Source organism: Lolium perenne, chromosome 5, assembly GCF_019359855.2.
Source record: "Lolium perenne isolate Kyuss_39 chromosome 5, Kyuss_2.0, whole genome shotgun sequence".
NCBI classification, from domain to species: Eukaryota; Viridiplantae; Streptophyta; class Magnoliopsida; order Poales; family Poaceae; genus Lolium; species Lolium perenne.
In genome coordinates, this window is record NC_067248.2 from 183350642 (window position 1) to 183368859 (window position 18218).

At 46.8% G+C, this 18218-nt stretch overlaps 3 protein-coding genes across 4 annotated transcripts; 1 reads left to right on the forward strand and 2 right to left on the reverse strand.

Annotated features, from left to right (window-relative positions):
* Positions 1-336: 336 nt before the first annotated feature.
* Positions 337-1643, forward strand: LOC127298093 (uncharacterized). The gene has a single exon (XM_051328058.2). It carries the CDS (start codon positions 405-407, stop codon positions 1473-1475), a length of 1071 nt encoding a protein of 356 aa, XP_051184018.1. The 5' UTR covers positions 337-404; the 3' UTR covers positions 1476-1643.
* A 1174-nt stretch (positions 1644-2817) lies between these two features.
* Positions 2818-7356, reverse strand: LOC127301165 (protein SCO1 homolog 2, mitochondrial). Of its 2 annotated transcripts, none has more exons than XM_051331389.2 (9): positions 7136-7356; positions 6102-6231; positions 5796-5871; positions 4874-5080; positions 4246-4335; positions 4021-4153; positions 3809-3944; positions 3620-3665; positions 2818-3190 (listed from the first exon to the last, which is right to left on the reverse strand). In XM_051331389.2, exons 1-7 carry the CDS (start codon positions 7222-7224, stop codon positions 3824-3826), a joined length of 846 nt encoding a protein of 281 aa, XP_051187349.1. In that variant the 5' UTR covers positions 7225-7356; the 3' UTR covers positions 2818-3190; positions 3620-3665; positions 3809-3823. The 2 variants fall into 2 exon arrangements, with proteins under 2 accessions (XP_051187349.1, XP_051187348.1); XM_051331388.2 differs by having other exon boundaries at positions 3620-3669; positions 7136-7355.
* Positions 7357-11818: 4462 nt separating this feature from the next.
* On the reverse strand, positions 11819-13214 carry LOC127298094 (succinate dehydrogenase [ubiquinone] iron-sulfur subunit 2, mitochondrial). The gene is made up of 4 exons (XM_051328059.2): positions 12834-13214; positions 12493-12731; positions 12191-12400; positions 11819-12085 (listed from the first exon to the last, which is right to left on the reverse strand). The coding sequence occupies exons 1-4, from the start codon at positions 13134-13136 to the stop codon at positions 11920-11922; spliced, it is 918 nt and encodes a 305-aa protein (XP_051184019.1). The 5' UTR covers positions 13137-13214; the 3' UTR covers positions 11819-11919.
* Between the last annotated feature and the right edge of the window lie 5004 nt (positions 13215-18218).

The following is an 18218-nucleotide window of genomic DNA, read 5'->3' on the forward strand; positions in this document are numbered from 1 at the left end:
CAGAGTGAACAGCCACTTGAGAATTTTTGCAAACATTGACGAGTCTTGAATTGACTGACAAGGAGGCAAGAACACAGATGAAATTCTCATGAAACCGAGACACAAACAGCATGTCAGTAATATTCTCTGCCATGCTGCCTGCATCTGCGAGTCAGTCCCAGATTAAGGAACAACAGAGACGCATCAGAGAGCGGAAAGGAGAAGACTGAAAACGAGACATCGATGCAAAAGGGAAGAAAAAGACATAGTGCCTAAACAAATCGGGAGGAGGGAGTACCAGCAAAAGCGGCCTCCCCATCCGCGCGCGCTTTCTTTTCTTTTAAAGCGCGCCTCCTTCCTCCGCCTCCTCCTCCCGTTCCCCCAAAGCTACCTGCCGAGAGAGAGAGAGAGAGACGGCCGGAGCAATGAAGAAGGTTAAGGTGGCGGGCGGTGGCAAGGGTGGAGCGCCGACGGCGCCGACCGACCTGCTCGTCTGCTTCCCGGCGCGGCAGCACCTGGCGCTCATGCCCAAGTCGATCTGCAGCCCGTCCCGGGCGACGCTGGACAGGGCGGTGGCCGCGCGCCGGAGGCAGCTCCAGCTCCCGGCCGCGCGTTCTGGACCTTCTGGCGCCGGCGGCGGTGTGGCCGGAGGGCGTGCGCGTGGTAGCACTAGCAGCCCGCTGTTCCATGGTTCCAAGGCGAAGCATACAGCGGAGGGCGACAACGAGCCGCAGTCGCCCAAGGTGACGTGCGCGGGGCAGATCAAGGTCGTCCGGCCGAGGAAGCCGAGGCCAATGGCATCGGAGAAGAGCGGCAGGTGCGGCGGTGGCGGCAGCGGGGGGAGGTGGGTCACCGTGGCGGAGGAGATAGAGCGGCTGCAGGAGCAGAGGAAGAAGGCGAGCTGGCTCGACGCCTTCGGGATCAGGCGGGACGCGCTGCCCTTCCTCGGCGGCGCGCTCCGGAGCCTCCGGCACAAGGTGCGCTGCTTCGGCCCGTCGCTGCACGCAGCGGTGGACTCCTCGACGGACGACGACGACGAGGACGGCGACGCGGGAGGGCATGGGCGCGAATCGGCGACCGCCGCGAGCGTGTTCTCCAAGTGGCTCATGGTGCTGGAAGGGAGCCAAGAACCACATTCGCAAGACTGCAGAGACGGCAACGACGAGCTACACCAAGAAGACACGCGACCGAACACGAACCGAGAGGCGCACGACGACGACTGTTCCAAAGCGCCATCCGTGCCGCCGCCGAACGCCCTGCTCCTGATGCGGTGCCGGTCGGCGCCGGCGAAGGGCCTGGCGAGGAAAGGAGCAGAGGAGCCACCGGCCGGCGAGGAGACAGCGCGGGAGAAGGGAGGCCCGGAGGATGGCATGGACGAGCTGGTGTTCATGAGAACGGCGCCAGATTTCCTGAAGCTGTCCATCGACATTGCCAAGGAGACGTGGGTCGTCGGCGGCGTGGACCCCCTCGCGCGGAGCCGGAGCTGGAAGAGGTGACCGCTCACCCGTTATCGGCCATCGGCAGGACGGCAGTGGTATTCGTTGTACAGAGCTCTACTACCTGCTATGTTATTTTTTCGGTTGCAAAATATAAATCGAAGATGCACAAAATGTTCGGTTCTAGGCAAGCTTATGGTTTCCGGTAGAAAAAATAAGGGTGAAACTAATTCACTATTCGCAAAGCAATCTGATGGTCCTAACATTTTTCTTCCCATTGCAACCCCATATACAACTACAAAAATCTTAATGGTGCAATCATATGGTCTACTTAACTGAGAATTGGCAAAATCTAAAAAATAAATTTCGAGGAGGGTTGAGATTTCCGGTTACCACCGTTACCAGTAAATCCTGACAGGTTACGGGAAAAATTGGAAACCAAAATTTGAATTCAAAATCCTCTGAATGACCATTTATCAAGGGGTTCTCGTTAAAACTAAGAAAAACTTATTTTTTTTGGCTTTCTTGGGAGATCCGGTTACAATGTTGCGATCTTCAGACAACCCCTGATTCATAAAAGCAAGTGACAAGATGATGAAAGGGAAATGGCTTCTTGATGTAGGCCCGCGCATTGGAATGCTAATCTATATACTCCGCACACAACACAGAATCCTGTTCCTTTTACAGACGAGCACCCTCCTGTCAGCTCTGCCCATCGCGGTAGAATGCAGATTCTGAAAGGAAGATCGTCCGATATGCAGGTATGCTGCTTTGGGAGAACCTGACTGTTCTGTACTAGAATTACTACGGTGGTATCAGCACGTAAAATAAACTCGGCACAGCTTCCGAGGCAAAACCATAATACTATAATCAATAGTGGGTGGAGTTGCTACTTTGGCCCCAGCATATGTCAACCTGCTGCGTCACCATCGCAAGATCACCACATAATCAATTGTACAGATCATTAGCGATGATCTCTCGATCTGCAACACAAACTGCAGGCATGCATCAGTTTACACCAAACGCACGCACGACCAAATTAACCCTACTCAGAACAGGGGTTGCAGAGGAAAAGGGTGACACATCCACATATATGTCAACACCTAGCATAACAAAAGTAGCCTAGTGAAAGTTTCAAAAGATACTCAAGAAATGAGTGTGCCGAGCTGCTGTGCGGCAAGCATAATGGCAGCAGGTGGCGGATGTCCAGCTGGGGGCCAGACAGGACGCATTGATATATGCAACTTATCTCCGAGTACCCGCCAAAGGTAAACGGCAAAGAAAGCTCTGTTCTACCCCTGGCCACAGGCCACTGCGCTGGAAGAAGCTACACACCATTCAAAAGCTAGATTGTTCACGGTTGTTTCTCTGAAGAGATAAAAACATTGCAGAATATGGTCAGTGTTGTAAACTTTCCTGCTTACCTGTTCATTCAAAAGGCCAAAAGGCATAACTGCATAAACGAGTTCCTGAAACTATGCCACGGAAGTTGATTACATGTAGTTTTGGCTCATCCGGTTTGAAAAACATTCAGGCACAGCGAAACTGCAGGTGAATTGTAACTCCGAAGAAACGTTCATCGCGTGAGGCACTCTACAGTTTTGCTCAAATCTTGCAAAGCAATGAGCGGGGACAGGAAATTGGAGACCGGATCAGTTGAAGGAAGGGCTAGATGAAAAGGTACGCCATGTCACCCTTCCGCTGACAAGGATATACAGGGGCAGGGTAAGTGCTTGAGAGCAGACATTGGAAACTACTAAACCGTCAAATTGACCCTGGAAAATTGTTGCAGCGGAGCTGTGTTAGCAGCATTACTTGAAAAAATGCATCAAACTATCCGCTCAAACATATTTTCTTATGAAGAAAAGGCTGTGTGATGTATATACAACGCAATATACGTTCTAGATGTAAATGAGAAAGAACATACGGAAAAATCTGCCAGGTATGATCAGAAGTAAGACTTTACTGGAACAGTGCAGATATTTAGTCAAAATAACAAGAATAAATGAGAAAATGAAAGGTAACAAGTTATAGTAAGATTTTACTGGAACAATGTGAAAACAAAGCTAAAAGATGCTACCAACAAAAAAAATAGATAGACATGTATTGGTATAATATTTTAGCTGGTGTTGCCGGGTCTAAAAGTAGTGCAAGTAATTCATGGTAACAAACAATAACAAACAGGTTAAAGTGATAAGTATTACCAATTAACCATCAGAAGAAAATTCTTTCACCATCGCCTCTAGAAAGCTACCTAAGAAAACAAAGGTTAAATCTATTAGTAAGACTTTTACTTCCAGAAAGGGAAAGTTCAAAAAATACAAAAGGAAACATGGGTATGCTTAAATATCTCAATTACAATTAACTGAAGCAAAATAAATCAAGAGGTATACCACAAGCAACAGAGACTAATTTGTTGTTGAATTAGATACTTTCTGGACCTCCGTTGTTATCGCCTCAGCAAGGTCTGGTGCCTTATACTCAGCTCCAAAGCATCTTACTGTCTCCAAGCATGGATCTAGCAAGTACCTGTAACTTCAGACAGTCAAGTTCTTGAAGCTTTATCAACAAAGGAAGTTATACGAAGAATCACATGTGTTCTTACATATTATGAGAACTTTCTACAATATAATCCTGGCCAACTTCACCAACTTTTTTGAAGAAAATGCGGTATTCCTGTGCTATCTGTCTTATTGCATCGACGGAGCCTGTTAATCCTACTATTCTTGGGTCAAATTCTGCAGTTCAGATAAGGCAAATCTTCACTTCCAAACATAGCGCAAAATTTTGAAGGTTCCAAATAGCATATAACAAACAGAGAGTGGCTTACCACTAAGATATGCCTTAAGCTGAGCAGGTGAATCACGTTGAGGATCAATTGTGATGAAGAGTGGTTTAATCTTGATATCATGCTTTGACTCTGAAACAAAAAATGAAGGTTCAAAATAGCTCACGAAGATAACAAAATAAGTGGTACAAACAGCAGAGTTCATCTAAATCTACTCATTCCAAGCAGAACATAGCACAACAAAAACCGATGCCTTTAGACATTGGACTGCCATCAATTTTAAGCCCACCAGACACAGAGTAGTTTAGAGTCCAGATTTCAGACTTGGACATGAATGAAATAAGAGATAAGAATTATTTAAATAGCTTTACCAGCATAATTATAAAAATGAATTAATACCAATTTCAGGCAAAGGACTATATATAATTGGGAATTACTGTCAAATGTTAGAAAAAATGGATGTTTTAGCACAAATAATATAAACAAAACATGCATTTGTGAACTCACAGATCAACAAAACCATATGCATTATGTGTACGAGGGGTTTATCCACTATATCTGAAAGAAAACGCAGAGATGATGATCTGATAAATAAAATCACAGAAGCAATGCCAAAAGATGAGATGCCTCCAATCATGTATTCATAACAATGAAGGAGGATATGGTATACCTAACAGCTTAACAACATCAGCGATCTTCTGAACTTCTGCTGGCCCCACATCTGGGGATGATGTGTAGCCAAAATACATCAGTGTCCAATCTCCTCTAAGCTTTGATTCAGTCACAACGTTGTTTTCTGTATCATAGAGCTTAAATGGTCCTCCTATTGCAGGTCTGTTGATATTGCACCTTTTGGGAACACTGGTCTGCTGTGCTTCTTTACATCGAAACAAGTAAAGCCAAAGGTAAGAACGATAAAAAAAAACTCAGGAAGACACGATAAAAGGCTATATGAAAACTGCTTCCCATTCAATCTTAGCTACCATGCACAGCTGAAAAGTAACAATGAAAACCTTATATCATTTGAGCTAAGCTGCCAAGTTCAACTGAAAAGTAAAACTAAAACTTACTATCATGCACTTCTCATTCTTTTAAAACAAAACTAAACCTACTAAGCTATTAACATTATAGGAGAAATGAATGATACAGCAACTAAGCCTTTTCTCCCAAGCAAGTTGGGGTAGGCTAGATATGAAACCCAAGAAATAATGGGAGAAATGATAATTCCAAGAAATAAAGTACTAAACAATTAAGAGAGAGAGAGAGAGAGAGAGAGAGAGAGAGAGTCCAAAATAAAACAAACATGCAGTGGGAATTCAGAAAATTCACAGATTAAATGTTTCTTTAAATTAATAGGGTTTCAGCATTTTCTTTTTATTTCTGAGATCTGGATGATGCACAAGAGCGAATTTCAAGGATCCTTCATTGCCTAGATAATTATTACTCTGATAATGGCATCACCTAGTCAAATATCAATAATATTTTAAACTGACACTGACTACCAGGGGTGAACTGGCTTAGAAAACGGATATATCAAATGTATTAGTTAAGGAACAATATAAAGCATCACTTATTAAAGAGAATGTAAGTACCTAAGGGAATCATACGCTTCTCATCATTATAGTGAACAAACGTGGCTAGTCCAGCAAAGGCTAGAATGGCAGATGGCTGCAAAACCAACAATCACATTAACATAAGAATACCATGGACACAAAATGCTCCTACAGATCCTGTTAGGCCGAAGTACAGGGAAGATGTCCAAAAACAAACTGTCAAACTTCACCAATAAGCAATGATGACAATTTTACATTTAAGAATACTGGAAAAATATCATAAATCATATTTAAGAGAAGGAAATGATAGAGAGAAAGATCAGGCAGGCTACAAAAGCAACATACGACAATGTAATATATCAGTGGCCGCGAAGTTGACACATCCTCCTCAACAAACTGTTTCATTGGCTTGTTATACTTGGAGCTTCCGCCGGTAGAATAACCTCGAGACTGGTAACCTCGCACTGGAAATAGCCTGCAGAACCAAATACTGGGAATTAAAAGAACCAAACAACTGAACAATAAAAGAAATGCCCATGTCGAACAAGTAACATACATTCAAACAGGCTTGGAAGAATAACCACGTATAGGTAGCATTCAGATCATTCGATGTTAAAATAAATCGAGCTATTATCCACAAGGGGCAGCGAAATTGTTGCTAGACCAAACTGCGTGTGCACTTGTTGTGGGAATGTATGGTACAACAACAATACTTCACCATCCTACCATGATGTAGCCACTTATGCTAGTGTGAGCCATCAGCAACAGAACATGTACGCATTTGCAACCAGCAATGGTAAAAAGCAGCACACTGAATCGAACACTGGGTCATGACCACGATTGACATGTGTGTCAAATACAAGTTTAAGCAGTTACGAATCATGTGTACTAAGAAATTGCAGCACCAAAATGAAGAAGATATATGCGTGTCAAATACTAGTTTAAGCAGTCATGAATCACTTATACTAAGAAATTGCCCCACCAGAATGAAGAACATATGTGTCAAATACTAGTTTAAGCAGTCATCATGAATCACCAGAATGAAGAACACAGACTACAAAGTGAGACATAAAGTGCAGGGCGCACGCAATTGTGGCAACTCCCTGACCATACTTCAGGGCGATTTTGTGTCCCCCAACTCCCACGAGACTAGATTTGCGTTCACCAGCCCCCGAATCCTTCCCGTACCCTCGAAATACAGAGACGAGACACGGCTTCCCCAATCAGAGTACCCTACAGGCCCCAATCACCAACCCGAACGAGAACCGGACCAACCAAGGACGCCATCGCGGAAGCGGCATTAGCACAAACAGGTAGCGCGCGAAGGACAGGGGCCGGCATCACGCGGTAAACACGACCGAGACACGAGGTAGCCGTACCTGGTCTTCAGCGGCGGGGGCGCCTCGGCCGCGCGGGCGGCGGCGAGGCGGCGAAGCAGCGAGAGCTTGAGGAAGCGCGCGGGCAGCATCGTCGGGGGCCCCGGGAGGAGGCTCCGGAGCGCGGCGTGGGGCGGTCGGCGGTGGTGTGGAGGACAAGGGATGGAGAGGGGAAGTGGAGGAGAAACTGGGAAGTTTTGGTGAGGTTTTGGGGGGTCTCGGCTCGGTCGGGCGTGTTCAACTTCTGGTCCAAGAAGTATGGTTGATCTTCGTGCAGCCCAAGAGATCGTTTTCATGATTGATTTTGCTGCTCCCAAGCGTAAATATTTCGTCGCTTTATTTTCACAGTGGAATACCCTCTAAGTAAAGTTTTCATGTTTTTTCATTTTGTAGTTAGTTGAGGTCTACTTTCGAGATTCGTCATTTTTTTTCTTTTTCATACATATGCGGATGCGTTTTGCTAAGAATTTTGTGAAATTCATGAGCAGATTATCAGTCCAAGTCAATCATAAACATTTGGTTTTACAAACTTAGTCCAATCAAAGATTGCCTTGGGCGAATCGAGCACTCCTTCGCTTGGTGTGGCGTCACTTCCGTTATGCTTATGTGAGTCCTTTATGATTTCAAGATTCGGCCAAATTTTAAAAGGCTAAAAGATGCTTTTCAATGCTCCCCAACAAAGCCTTGGGCATGCGCGGTGTCGCCTTCTTAGTCCAAGTAGGCCCCCCAAAGTGGAATTTTGATGATGTATGACAACGGGGTTAATGTGTTAAGTCCCAACACATGTAAAGGATGGAAGATAATTGACTAGCGGAGTCGAGTACAATTTTTTTAACAATTCATTGATTATAGGGAAACAGGGATATAAAGATTCACTAAAATGTAACTAGTTGTAAAAGTGCTTCTTCTTGCAAACCTTTTTCTTTCTTCTCCTTTCCTTTGATATTTTCCGTCTTGGGACGAGGACTCGGTGATCAAGTGTTGGGCATCGGCACAACTATAGCAATATCTCTTAGGCTTTGATTGTTGGATGTACTCTTGCCTTTCTTATATTCTCCATCATCTTACCATACATTTTCGTTACAGAGAGCCATCTCATTCATTCCTTGTTGGAATAACTCTGTGGTTGTAAGAGATGTTTCGGTTTTGCTTGTTGAGTAGGTGTAGGAGGTGGCATTAGAGCCGACTTGATGCATGGGAAGAGGCGTTGATGGTTTTGGCCCAAAATATTTCGAGTGTGTTGTATTCATCTAACATTCTCCTTGCCATCTATATAAGAGTTTTGTTCTTCCTCTCTACCACACCATTTTTTGAAGGGTGTGTGGAGTTGCAAATCCATGCTTAATCGCATCTTCATCAAAGAATTTTCTAAGTTGCATGTTCTTGACCGCAATGCCACTATCGCTTCTTATTGCCAAAATTTTAATTTTGAGTTTGAGTTCAAATTTTCTTTCAAGATTCTTGAATATCTTTATTATTTCATGAAAAAACAAGCAAATAAATAGGAATCATCAACAAGAACGACATGACCATGTTTGTTTCATATCCATTATAATAACCAAAACAAAATACCCACATATGAAGTAGTTACAAATGCCTTCTTGTTGTCATGATGCTCTATGTAGGATGATGAACTCCTCTTAGAAATATATTGACGACACATGAGATCCTTATAAAAAAATGCTAGGCCAACATGTGCCCACATCCTTTTGAAGATTGTTAAAACTTCTCATACCAATGTGGGTTAACTGATATGCGAAGGCCATCCCATAAGCATAAGCTAATGTTGTATTTGTTTTAAAATACCCATAACATAAAGCTTTCCCTCGACATACCTTTTGAAGGCTATTTTAAATAATATCTTCTAAAGATTATCACATAAATTTAAGTAAGTAAGCAATTATAACTAAATGTAGAAAGTTGCATAAGCGAAATTACATTGTAGATAAAGGATTTGGCAAGCATATTCTCGATAGAGAGATCATTTGCTTGGTGTACATACCTTTCGTTTCTTGTCTATAGAAAATACAATGCTTGGGTTGGAGACATTTCGTCCACAATCCTGCCAAACATTTTTTGCATTATGCATATAATTGGTGCATCTAGTATTGATCACCCAACTATTTCCAACAAAAACATGGTCATTGGAAACAAGATTATACCTTGATTTTGAATACTACTGTTTTACTTTCCAATCAAACTACTAGAACACGCATGTGTATAGTTAAGAATGTTCATCTTAATGTTTGCTCCAGGCATACTCTCTATTGATCTTGTTGTGTTATGAATGTATCTTATGCTCCTTTTTATTCTATCATCTTTGATAGACCTTTATAGTAACACTTGGTATAAAACTTGGCCAAAAAGAGAGTTGATATCACTTAAGTTTTGGAAAGATGAAATCCAATTTAACTTCTCTAAATTTATGAGTCAACCATACGAGCAATCAGCAAATACTAAAGAACATGTCACATTCCATTATCTGGCCACAAACCATTTGCGTGTCTTCGAGGATGCTTTGGAGGGAACCCTCACCAATGATGAAGGTAATGGTCAAGATAAATTATACTTCGATAGCCACCTCAACATTACACTTGCAGAGGAGAAGTTTAAGACATCATATTTCGAGGAGTTAGAAAGAAAAGGGGATGATTGCTTCATTACAACTGAAACCCCTACCTGATGGATTGAAATATGCATTCCTTGATAAAACAAATAATTATCATATTATCGTTAGCACTAAACCTTCCATGGGTATAGAAGAACAAAAATTATTAACTTTCTTGAAAGACCATCAGAAAATCTTTAGGTATGCACTTGATGATTTCAAAGGAGTAAGTATTTCGGTTGCTATGCATAGAATTCCTATTTTGTAGGACGTGGAGCCTATAGTAGATACTCATAAACGTCGAATGAAGGATGTGGTAAGAACAGAGTTAGTTCCTTAGTTGACACTGGTATCATCTACCCTATTTTTGATAGCAGGTGGGCTAACCTTGTACATTGCATTCCTAAACATGGAGGAGTAACCATTGTCCAAAATGATGTTGATGAAGTATTGCCTACAAAAAACTATTACGGAGAATAGACAGGCCGGATTTCCGACATGCGACAGCTATATCAGGTAGCGGGTCGTAAAGCGACACACGACTAGTGTGTCCTCAATGGTAGCACACCGCCAACCTAGGCACATAGCTAATATATGGGACCCACTGGAACATAGGACCATAGCTTATCTGCAACGAGCCACGTCATTCCAAAGCGCTACTAATTTGTTTGGTCCGGAAGGCTAAAGTATCTGCCGTGTGGGCTTCTCTTTCCTAAGTAATATCAGGTTATATGTCTAAAAAATTCCTCTTGTACGCGTACAGGATGGTATGGATCTTGACATGATAGAATAGTGCAGTTAATAAATATATTATACAGTAAAATAAAATAAAAGAGTATGTTTTAGGGGAAAATAAAAAAGAGTTGGTATGTTTGGTTGGTGAGCGAACCCATGCTACACGAAATGGCCCATACCATCTGTACACAGCGAAGGCCCGGCACATCTCCATCGAGACATGGTGCCTAAAGCGCTTCCTGCTGGCCCGTTCCGTGGAAGCCCACGGGCATCCGAGATCTGGGCTCTGGGCCGAGGACGAGTCCCCGGCTCACAACCCGCCGGCGTACGCCAAGCTGCCCGTGGACCACAAGTAGCTGACCCCTCGTTGCCCATCTTTCGGGTCCTACACCGGTCCAAGTAGAGCACCCCACTAGGTCCCACCTGGCCAGCGCGCCCCACCTCGGTCCACTGTGAGTGCCACGTCCTCTGCGATGTCATACTCCACGTGGCCGGGCTTTCTTTCCTCTTCCTGAGACAGCCGTGTCCAAGTCGGGCACCCCACTAGGTCCCACCTGACCAGCAGCCACAGTCCACGGAGCGCCACGTCCTCTGTGCGTTCTCCTGGCCGGGCATTCTCTTCCAGCAGCGCACACACGTCCAGCCCAAGTCGAGCGCCCCACTGGGCCTCACTTAGCCGGGTCTGAACCTCGGCCCACGGAGGGCCTCGCCATCGCGATGGACACATCCTGGGCCGGGCCTTCTCTTCCGGAGCACCAACCGGGTACAAGTCGGGCAGCCCACTGGCTCCCACATGGTCCCACACCTCGGTCCACAGAGCTCCGCCTCGCCCATCTTGGGTGGCTAACTCTTGCCGGGCCTTCTGTGCTCCAGCGCTGCGCTGCTGCTGACGGGGAATGATGGCAGAGGCGGTCTCTCTAGACCTACTTCTGACATGGGCTTCGAACTCGCTACCAAACATACCAACTCTTTAGCCCTCCTTAGCTGGAGTGACAAGCGCGCGCTACCACGCTCGGCTGGTGCAGGCGGAGATGGATGGGTATTTAAGCTGGTGCGGGAGCGCTTCGGGTAGCGAGGTGGGACTAAAAATTGGGTGGATTAGTAGACGGAAGTGCGTCTCTCGGTCAGTAGCAACGGGGCAACATGTGCTCGCAGGCTCGCACCCAGTTGGAGAATCGACCAAGGCCTAGATCCACTGCCCTCGGCTGTGTTTCAATGGGCCAGGACAGGATTCTGGACTGAGTTAAACGAAAGCTGTGGACTGAATTCTGGGGGAAAAAAGTAGGTCTGCTAAAAAAAGAATTCTGCAAAAAAAAAAAACTCTTTCTGTAAGCACCCGGACGGAAACGCAATTACCTACTCCAACACTTTATTATTGCAAGATGAACACACGCTCCACAGGTTGCCAGTACACCGGCACACCGCTCTGATTGGCAACGTGGAGTCAGGCCTTGCGGAGCTGATGCATGGTCTTCAGCGAGGCGATGGCCGCCGCCGGGTCGAGGCTCTTGGGGCACGTCGCCGTGCAGCTCTTGATCATCCTGCACCTGTACAGCTTGTCCCATCCCTCTGACAGCGCCTGGATCCGCTCATTCCCGAACTCGTCGCGGCTTCATCAAGTTATCCATCGACAGAATCACAACACATCATCCTGATCAGATACTGGTACATGATTTACAGACTCTAATGTGCAGGCTCCAGAGAGTACTCTCTACCTGTCGGAAACCCAGCGGTAGGCGTGGAGCAGTGCGGCGGGGCCGAGGAAATCCTCCGAGTTCCACCAGTAGGACGGGCACGCCGTGCTGCAGCACGCGCACAGGATGCACTCGTACAGCCCGTCCAGCTTCTTCCGCTCCGCCGGCGACTGCGCGTGCTCACGGCCCTCCGCCGCCGGGCGCTTCGTCTTCAGCCACGGCTCCACCGACCTGCCAACCGTTATTCAGGCCACATGTAAGGTCGACCAGAGAGCACATCACATCTGCTATGTACAAAAGTTTTGTTGCCGATCTGCACGTACTTGTACTGCTGGTAGAAGTTGCTCATGTCCACCACCAGGTCCTTCACCACGTACATGTGCGGCAGCGGCGTGATCATCGTCGCCGCCGACGTGTCCGTGTCCACCGGCTTCAGGCACGCCACCGTGTTCACCCCGTCGATGGTCATCGAGCACGACCCGCAGATGCCCTCCCGGCACGACCGCCGGAACGCCAGCGTCGAGTCGTGATCCGACTTGATCTTCTGGAGCACGTCCAGCACCTGCCAGCATCGATCAAACCGGAAATTAAAACTGAACTGAACATACGTGCGCGTGCACAACCAGAGTTGCGAACGAACAGCAAGGCTGCCATAGCAGCGTACCATCGGGCCGCAGGTGCCGAGGTCGACGAAGTAGGACTGCAGGAACGGCCGGCCCGGCGAGTCCGGGTTCCACCGGTAGATCTGGAACTCCTTCACCGTCGAGGCCCTGCCGCCGCCGCGCTCCTTCTCCTCCTCCGCGGCGGCGAGGCCGGCCTGGTTCTCGGCGGACTCGCGGGCGTGGTCGCGCGCCGCCGGGTGGCCCTTGAGGGCGGGGAAGTGCTCGTCGCCCTTCACGGCCTGCTTGGCCGCGTCGGCCACGCGGTCCTTCACCGACGCCAGCCTCGGCAGCGTCCTCCTCAGCATCCTGGCGTCGAGTGATCCTACTAGGAGCAGTGCTCGCTCGTAGCGTGTTCGGTTGTGCGAGGCACGTGTGGATGATCGATCATTCGAGCGGCGGACTTAAGAAGCTAGAGCTCGCCGTGGCACGTGTGCCGGCGCCGTGACACGTGTGGCGCGAGAGGAAGAGAAGGGTGGAGGAGCCAGGAGCGGTTTGAGGCAACCTCTATGGACTTGTGCGGTGCCGTTGATACGGCCCACGTAGGTTTAGGCCTCCCGTGAGATCCTGATGGAAAATTATTTGGGCCTGTTGCAGCCCGCCTGACAAGATCCACCGTGGGCATTTGTCGGAAAAAACTACTCGTCGCTCCGCCGCGGGGTCGTATTACGCGCTCGCGGGTGGCGTCCCAAGTAACTTCTCATTCTGGTTTTTAGTTAGGAAAATGCTCCGTTTCTTTCGGAGGCACGGCGCGTCGCGGCCTTCGGATCGTGCGTCGTCCATCGTCTGAAGATGCGCGGTTGTCGTTGTGCCACGTCGCTCTCATTTTCGGACCGGATTGCCCCTGCATTTAATACTGCAACGCCCCGTGCCCGCACCGACCCTGTCCATTTCGCACGAGCCAAAGCAGGCGTCGTTGGAGGAGGCGACGGCGGGGCGATTTCCGCCCGCCGCCGGCGAGCTGCTGCCGCAAAAGGAGGGCGCCGTCGATCCTCGTCGTCGGCGTGAGTTTTCGCACCTTCTCCCCTCTCTACCTTTGCTTCCTTAGTCTCTGGTTTGAGCTCTCCCTGAAGACCTAGCTGTAGCGCCGCCGTCTAATTCGCCGTGATTCTCGCTGTAGCGCCGCCGTCTAATCCTCCTTGATTCTCGCTGTAGCGCCGCCGTCTAATCCTCCGTGATTTTCGCTGTAGCGTCGCCGTCTAATCCGCCGCCAACGGGAAATTTTCCACCGCGATTTGACGGAGATCTAGCTCATCTAGTGCTGCTCGACTCGTGGTGAGTTCCTTTCCAGGTAGTTTTGCTTCAAGCGTGTTGTAGCGTGTTCTAGCGTATTTTGTTTTCGTGGTGCTCGACTCGTGGTGATTTTTCTCTAGGGTTTGTAGTGGATCCATCTGATGTATCTCGTCTGGTAGGCTAATAATGTCTGTGTTTTTGCTTCAATGTAGCTTCATATTTTGGCATGTTTTTATGTATGTTAAGGTCAGCATATTATCCAGTGGTATGTTGCAACCATTTTGCTTTGGTATGATGCATTTATAGGTTTGCCAGCAATGTATGTTACAATTAGTAGGTTCCATTTTTCTCATGTATCTATGTGGCTACTACTGTATTGGTTATAGGTTTAAATGATGGAGGTGGATCCCGTCTATAATTTGAAGGATCGTTTTGGAGCAAAGCGTTTGCGCCTGTTCATTGATAAGAAACTTCCTGAGGACAAGCGGGATGTTATTGCAAAGAGGGGTGCATTTAAGAGCATGCTTAGTGTTGCTCCATTCACTGTGCCAAATCGCCTTCTTGATTTTATTGTGACACATACGAGTTATCAGCTGCGTGAGTTCTGTTATCATGGGAAGAGAATTGTGTTCACTACAGACATGGTCAGGAAGGTGTTTAATGTACCATCAGGTAACAGGGCTGTTGACTTGATTAACAGGAGTGTTCCATGCCAGCTGCGTGATGTTTATAAGCAGAATAACCCAAGGCCGCCCATAAAAAATGCTGAGAAGGTACATCTTTGTTTGTGCTTCAAATACTTTGTGTTTTGTCTATTCCTGATGCTCTCAATACTTTGTGTTTTGTGCTGCAATATTACTTTATTTTTTTATCTTTAGATAGCAGTACAAGCTTCATTAGTTATCTGCCAGTAGCTTATTTTTTCATACCAATGCTCCTTTTACCCGTCGTTGGGTGCTTCTGTACTATCACATATTTGCTTTCTGTTCCTATATTTGTTTTGCATTTTTTACTCATGCTTTTTTTAATTTTTGTAGGTGTTACTGGAATGTGACATTAAAGATGAGGAAACCATAGTTAGGAGCTGGGATCTTCTTGTGCTCGCAACAGTTCTTAACCCAGGCACTGGTAATATGTTGTCTATGGACTATCTGGGATGTCATGCCGACCCTTTCTCCTCAGTGGCGCTAGCTTGGGATCAGCACATATTGGATGAATGTATGTTGCATGTTAAGAAAATCCAGGAGAAGAAGGCAAAGCTACGGGCATCAGGTGTCGTGGGTGGTGATTTCTGGATAAGTGGTCCTTTGCCATTCCTTGGGGTATGTTCTTTTTCTTCCATGTTTTCTTCATTGTTTTTTTCCTGATTTCACATGCTTCCTTTTCTACCAATGTGCTTAAACAATGTGCTTCATGTAGATTGTTTATATGGATCACTTGCAATTTCCTCCAAATGAGTATGTCATTGACTACTCACTGCCTACAATGTGTCATGTAAAGATCAAGGACTTCAAGTTTGTAGTTGCTACTGATATTCTTGTTATCAGTTGTTGGCTATTTGTGCATCCTTCGTACATGTATACATGTTCAATAATTATTTTTCTTTTGGCTTCTGATTTTTTTGCAGTTTCTTCCCTTCTCAAGTACTCCATATGCTCAAACTGTTCAACCGCCTGAAATTGGTGAAACTGGTGAAGATGTCGAAGTTAACCCATCGGCATCACTCAATGAATGGCTTGTTCCTGTTTTCCAAACAGCCAGGAATTGGAGGTAACTGACATAGGCACCCCCAATGGGCCTGCCGAAGATAGTACCCGGGATTTACTGAAGGCCCACGACTCGAAGAATAAGAAGAATCGGAAGCCCAAGTTGTTATTAAGGAAAGCTAGAGTTGTATTAGGAGATAATATTTGTAATCTTGCGGGATGAGTTGGAAACCCTCCTGGACTCTGTAACTTGTACAATACGAATCCCTCGGCTCCACCTCCTATATAAGGGGGAGTCGAGGGACAAAGAAAGCATCGAATCATTGTCTCACAAACCCTAGTTTTCATAATCGTCGAGTACTTTTCGGCTGAAACCTTCGAGATCTACTTGCCCTCTACTTCCAACTAAACCCTAGTCTACAACCCGTAGGCATTGACAAGTTAATCCCTTGTCAATTGGCGCCGTCTGTGTGAAATAGAGGCGTCAAGGATCTGATCTCGATGGCACGTTCAAGATCGTCGACTTCATCAACTGCAAGCAACGCGATGGATCGAGGTAAACAGATCGCAACTGGTCCTGTCGATTTTGTTCCTCACCCGCCCTCCCGTTTGGATGCATATGCGTATCTAGAGGAGCCTATGGAGATGACGTTCGGAAGATTCCACTTTCACGTCGAGAAAGAGGGAACGTATCGTCTCGAAATTCCGATCTCGTCGGGATTGTCGGCGGTCGATTCCGATTTTTCGAGCTCAACATCGTCAATCGAGTCAGGCGAAGAGGAGACTTCATCGCCACGCTTCATCAGCACCAGGGCAAGCGAAAAGCTTGCCAAGATCTTCAGCGACATGTCCTTCGAGTCATCCGCGGACTCCTATATAAGCGATGACTCGAGCAGCGTCGACAGCTTCAACTTCATCGACAAATCCACTACAGTGGGCAAGGTCTTCACCAATCTTTATGATGGTGTCACCAAACCCAGCACAGATCTGAATACCAAATACCATCAGATTTATGCCATCGGAGAGCCAAGCCGCGATCAGGAAGAAACATCTGAGGCTTTCGACGATTTGGGAAATCCATACGTCGATCCCTCTGATTTACGACGAGGTCTAGGCAACAAATATATCGGACCTGAGCCTCGTGATAGAGTTCAACTCCCGCAAGCAGCATGGGATAGAGCCGCAAGAGCTATGGATGGCTCAGAACCAATGGCCACAACAGCCACGCCAGAAGAGTTGCAAGCATATCAATATAGGCTCGCACGAGCTGCAAGGGAATTGGAAAAACAGACAGCTGCCCTGAACAGAAGAAAGGAGGCAGCCTCCGCGTCAAGCAGGCGAAGGGCAGAGCTAAGTTGACAATCGGGAACCTCGGGAGATAGCCACAGGGAAGCTCGGAACAGAGCAAGATCAAGGTTGCAACATATACCTGAAGGAGAAAGAGAGCACTTGGTTCAAAACCTCGACATGTCTTTTATGTCGATAGACACGAGAGGGAATATTATCCCCAAGACACCAGAAGCTGGGTATATGGCGACACGGGCCTTTATCCTCGCATCCAGGCCACCTCCAGGAGATCCAAGGGAGGCACTGTACAACATGGCAATGGCAGGAGTCGGAGCCATGGGAACGGCGTTTGCATCAACACCTCCCGAAGGAACAGCAAGGCAAAATAGTCCACGACCTGCGGCAGCAGCAGCGGCTCCCGAAGGAACAAGTGGAGCAAGAGACACGGCAGCGCAGGCAAGGGTGGACAGAGCACGACAAAGTAGAAGGGAACATCGGCATTCCCCAGAACTAAACGACGAGGATATGTGCGGTTTGCCATGCTTCACAAGGAGAGTCCGAAAAACTCGAGTCCCTTCGGGATTTAAGTTGCCTGATAACTTCAAGAAATTCGACGGCCTGCAAGATCCAGAGGATTGGCTAGTTGATTACCTCGAGACGGTGAAGCTCACAGGAGGGACCAGAGCAACAGCTATGCAAAGCATCCAGGTGCATTTAAGTGGAGCCGCGCGATCTTGAAAAAAAAAGCTTCCCCCAGGATCTATCGACAGCTGGGATAGCTTCGAGGACGTGTTCGTCAAGAATTTCCTGTCCACCTGCAAAAAACCTGCATCGCTAGAGCAATTAAGGGCGTGTCGACAAAAGCCAGATGAATCAATGAGAAAATACATCCAAAGGTGGAATATCATTAAAAACTCGGCAGAGAATATATCTGACGAGAGAGCGATAGATGCGTTTGTCGCATGAATCAGGCGAGGAGATTTTGTCGAGGATTTGGGGAGAACCAATCCAAAGACAGTATCTGCATTAATGGAGATAGCAAACAGATGGGCAGATGGAGAAGATACTGTTCACAACAAACGGCATAGATCACTAGAGGAGGATCGCGGCCGAAATTATCAAAATAGGCGACGATTTCCTCGGCAGTACTCGGGCTACGATGCT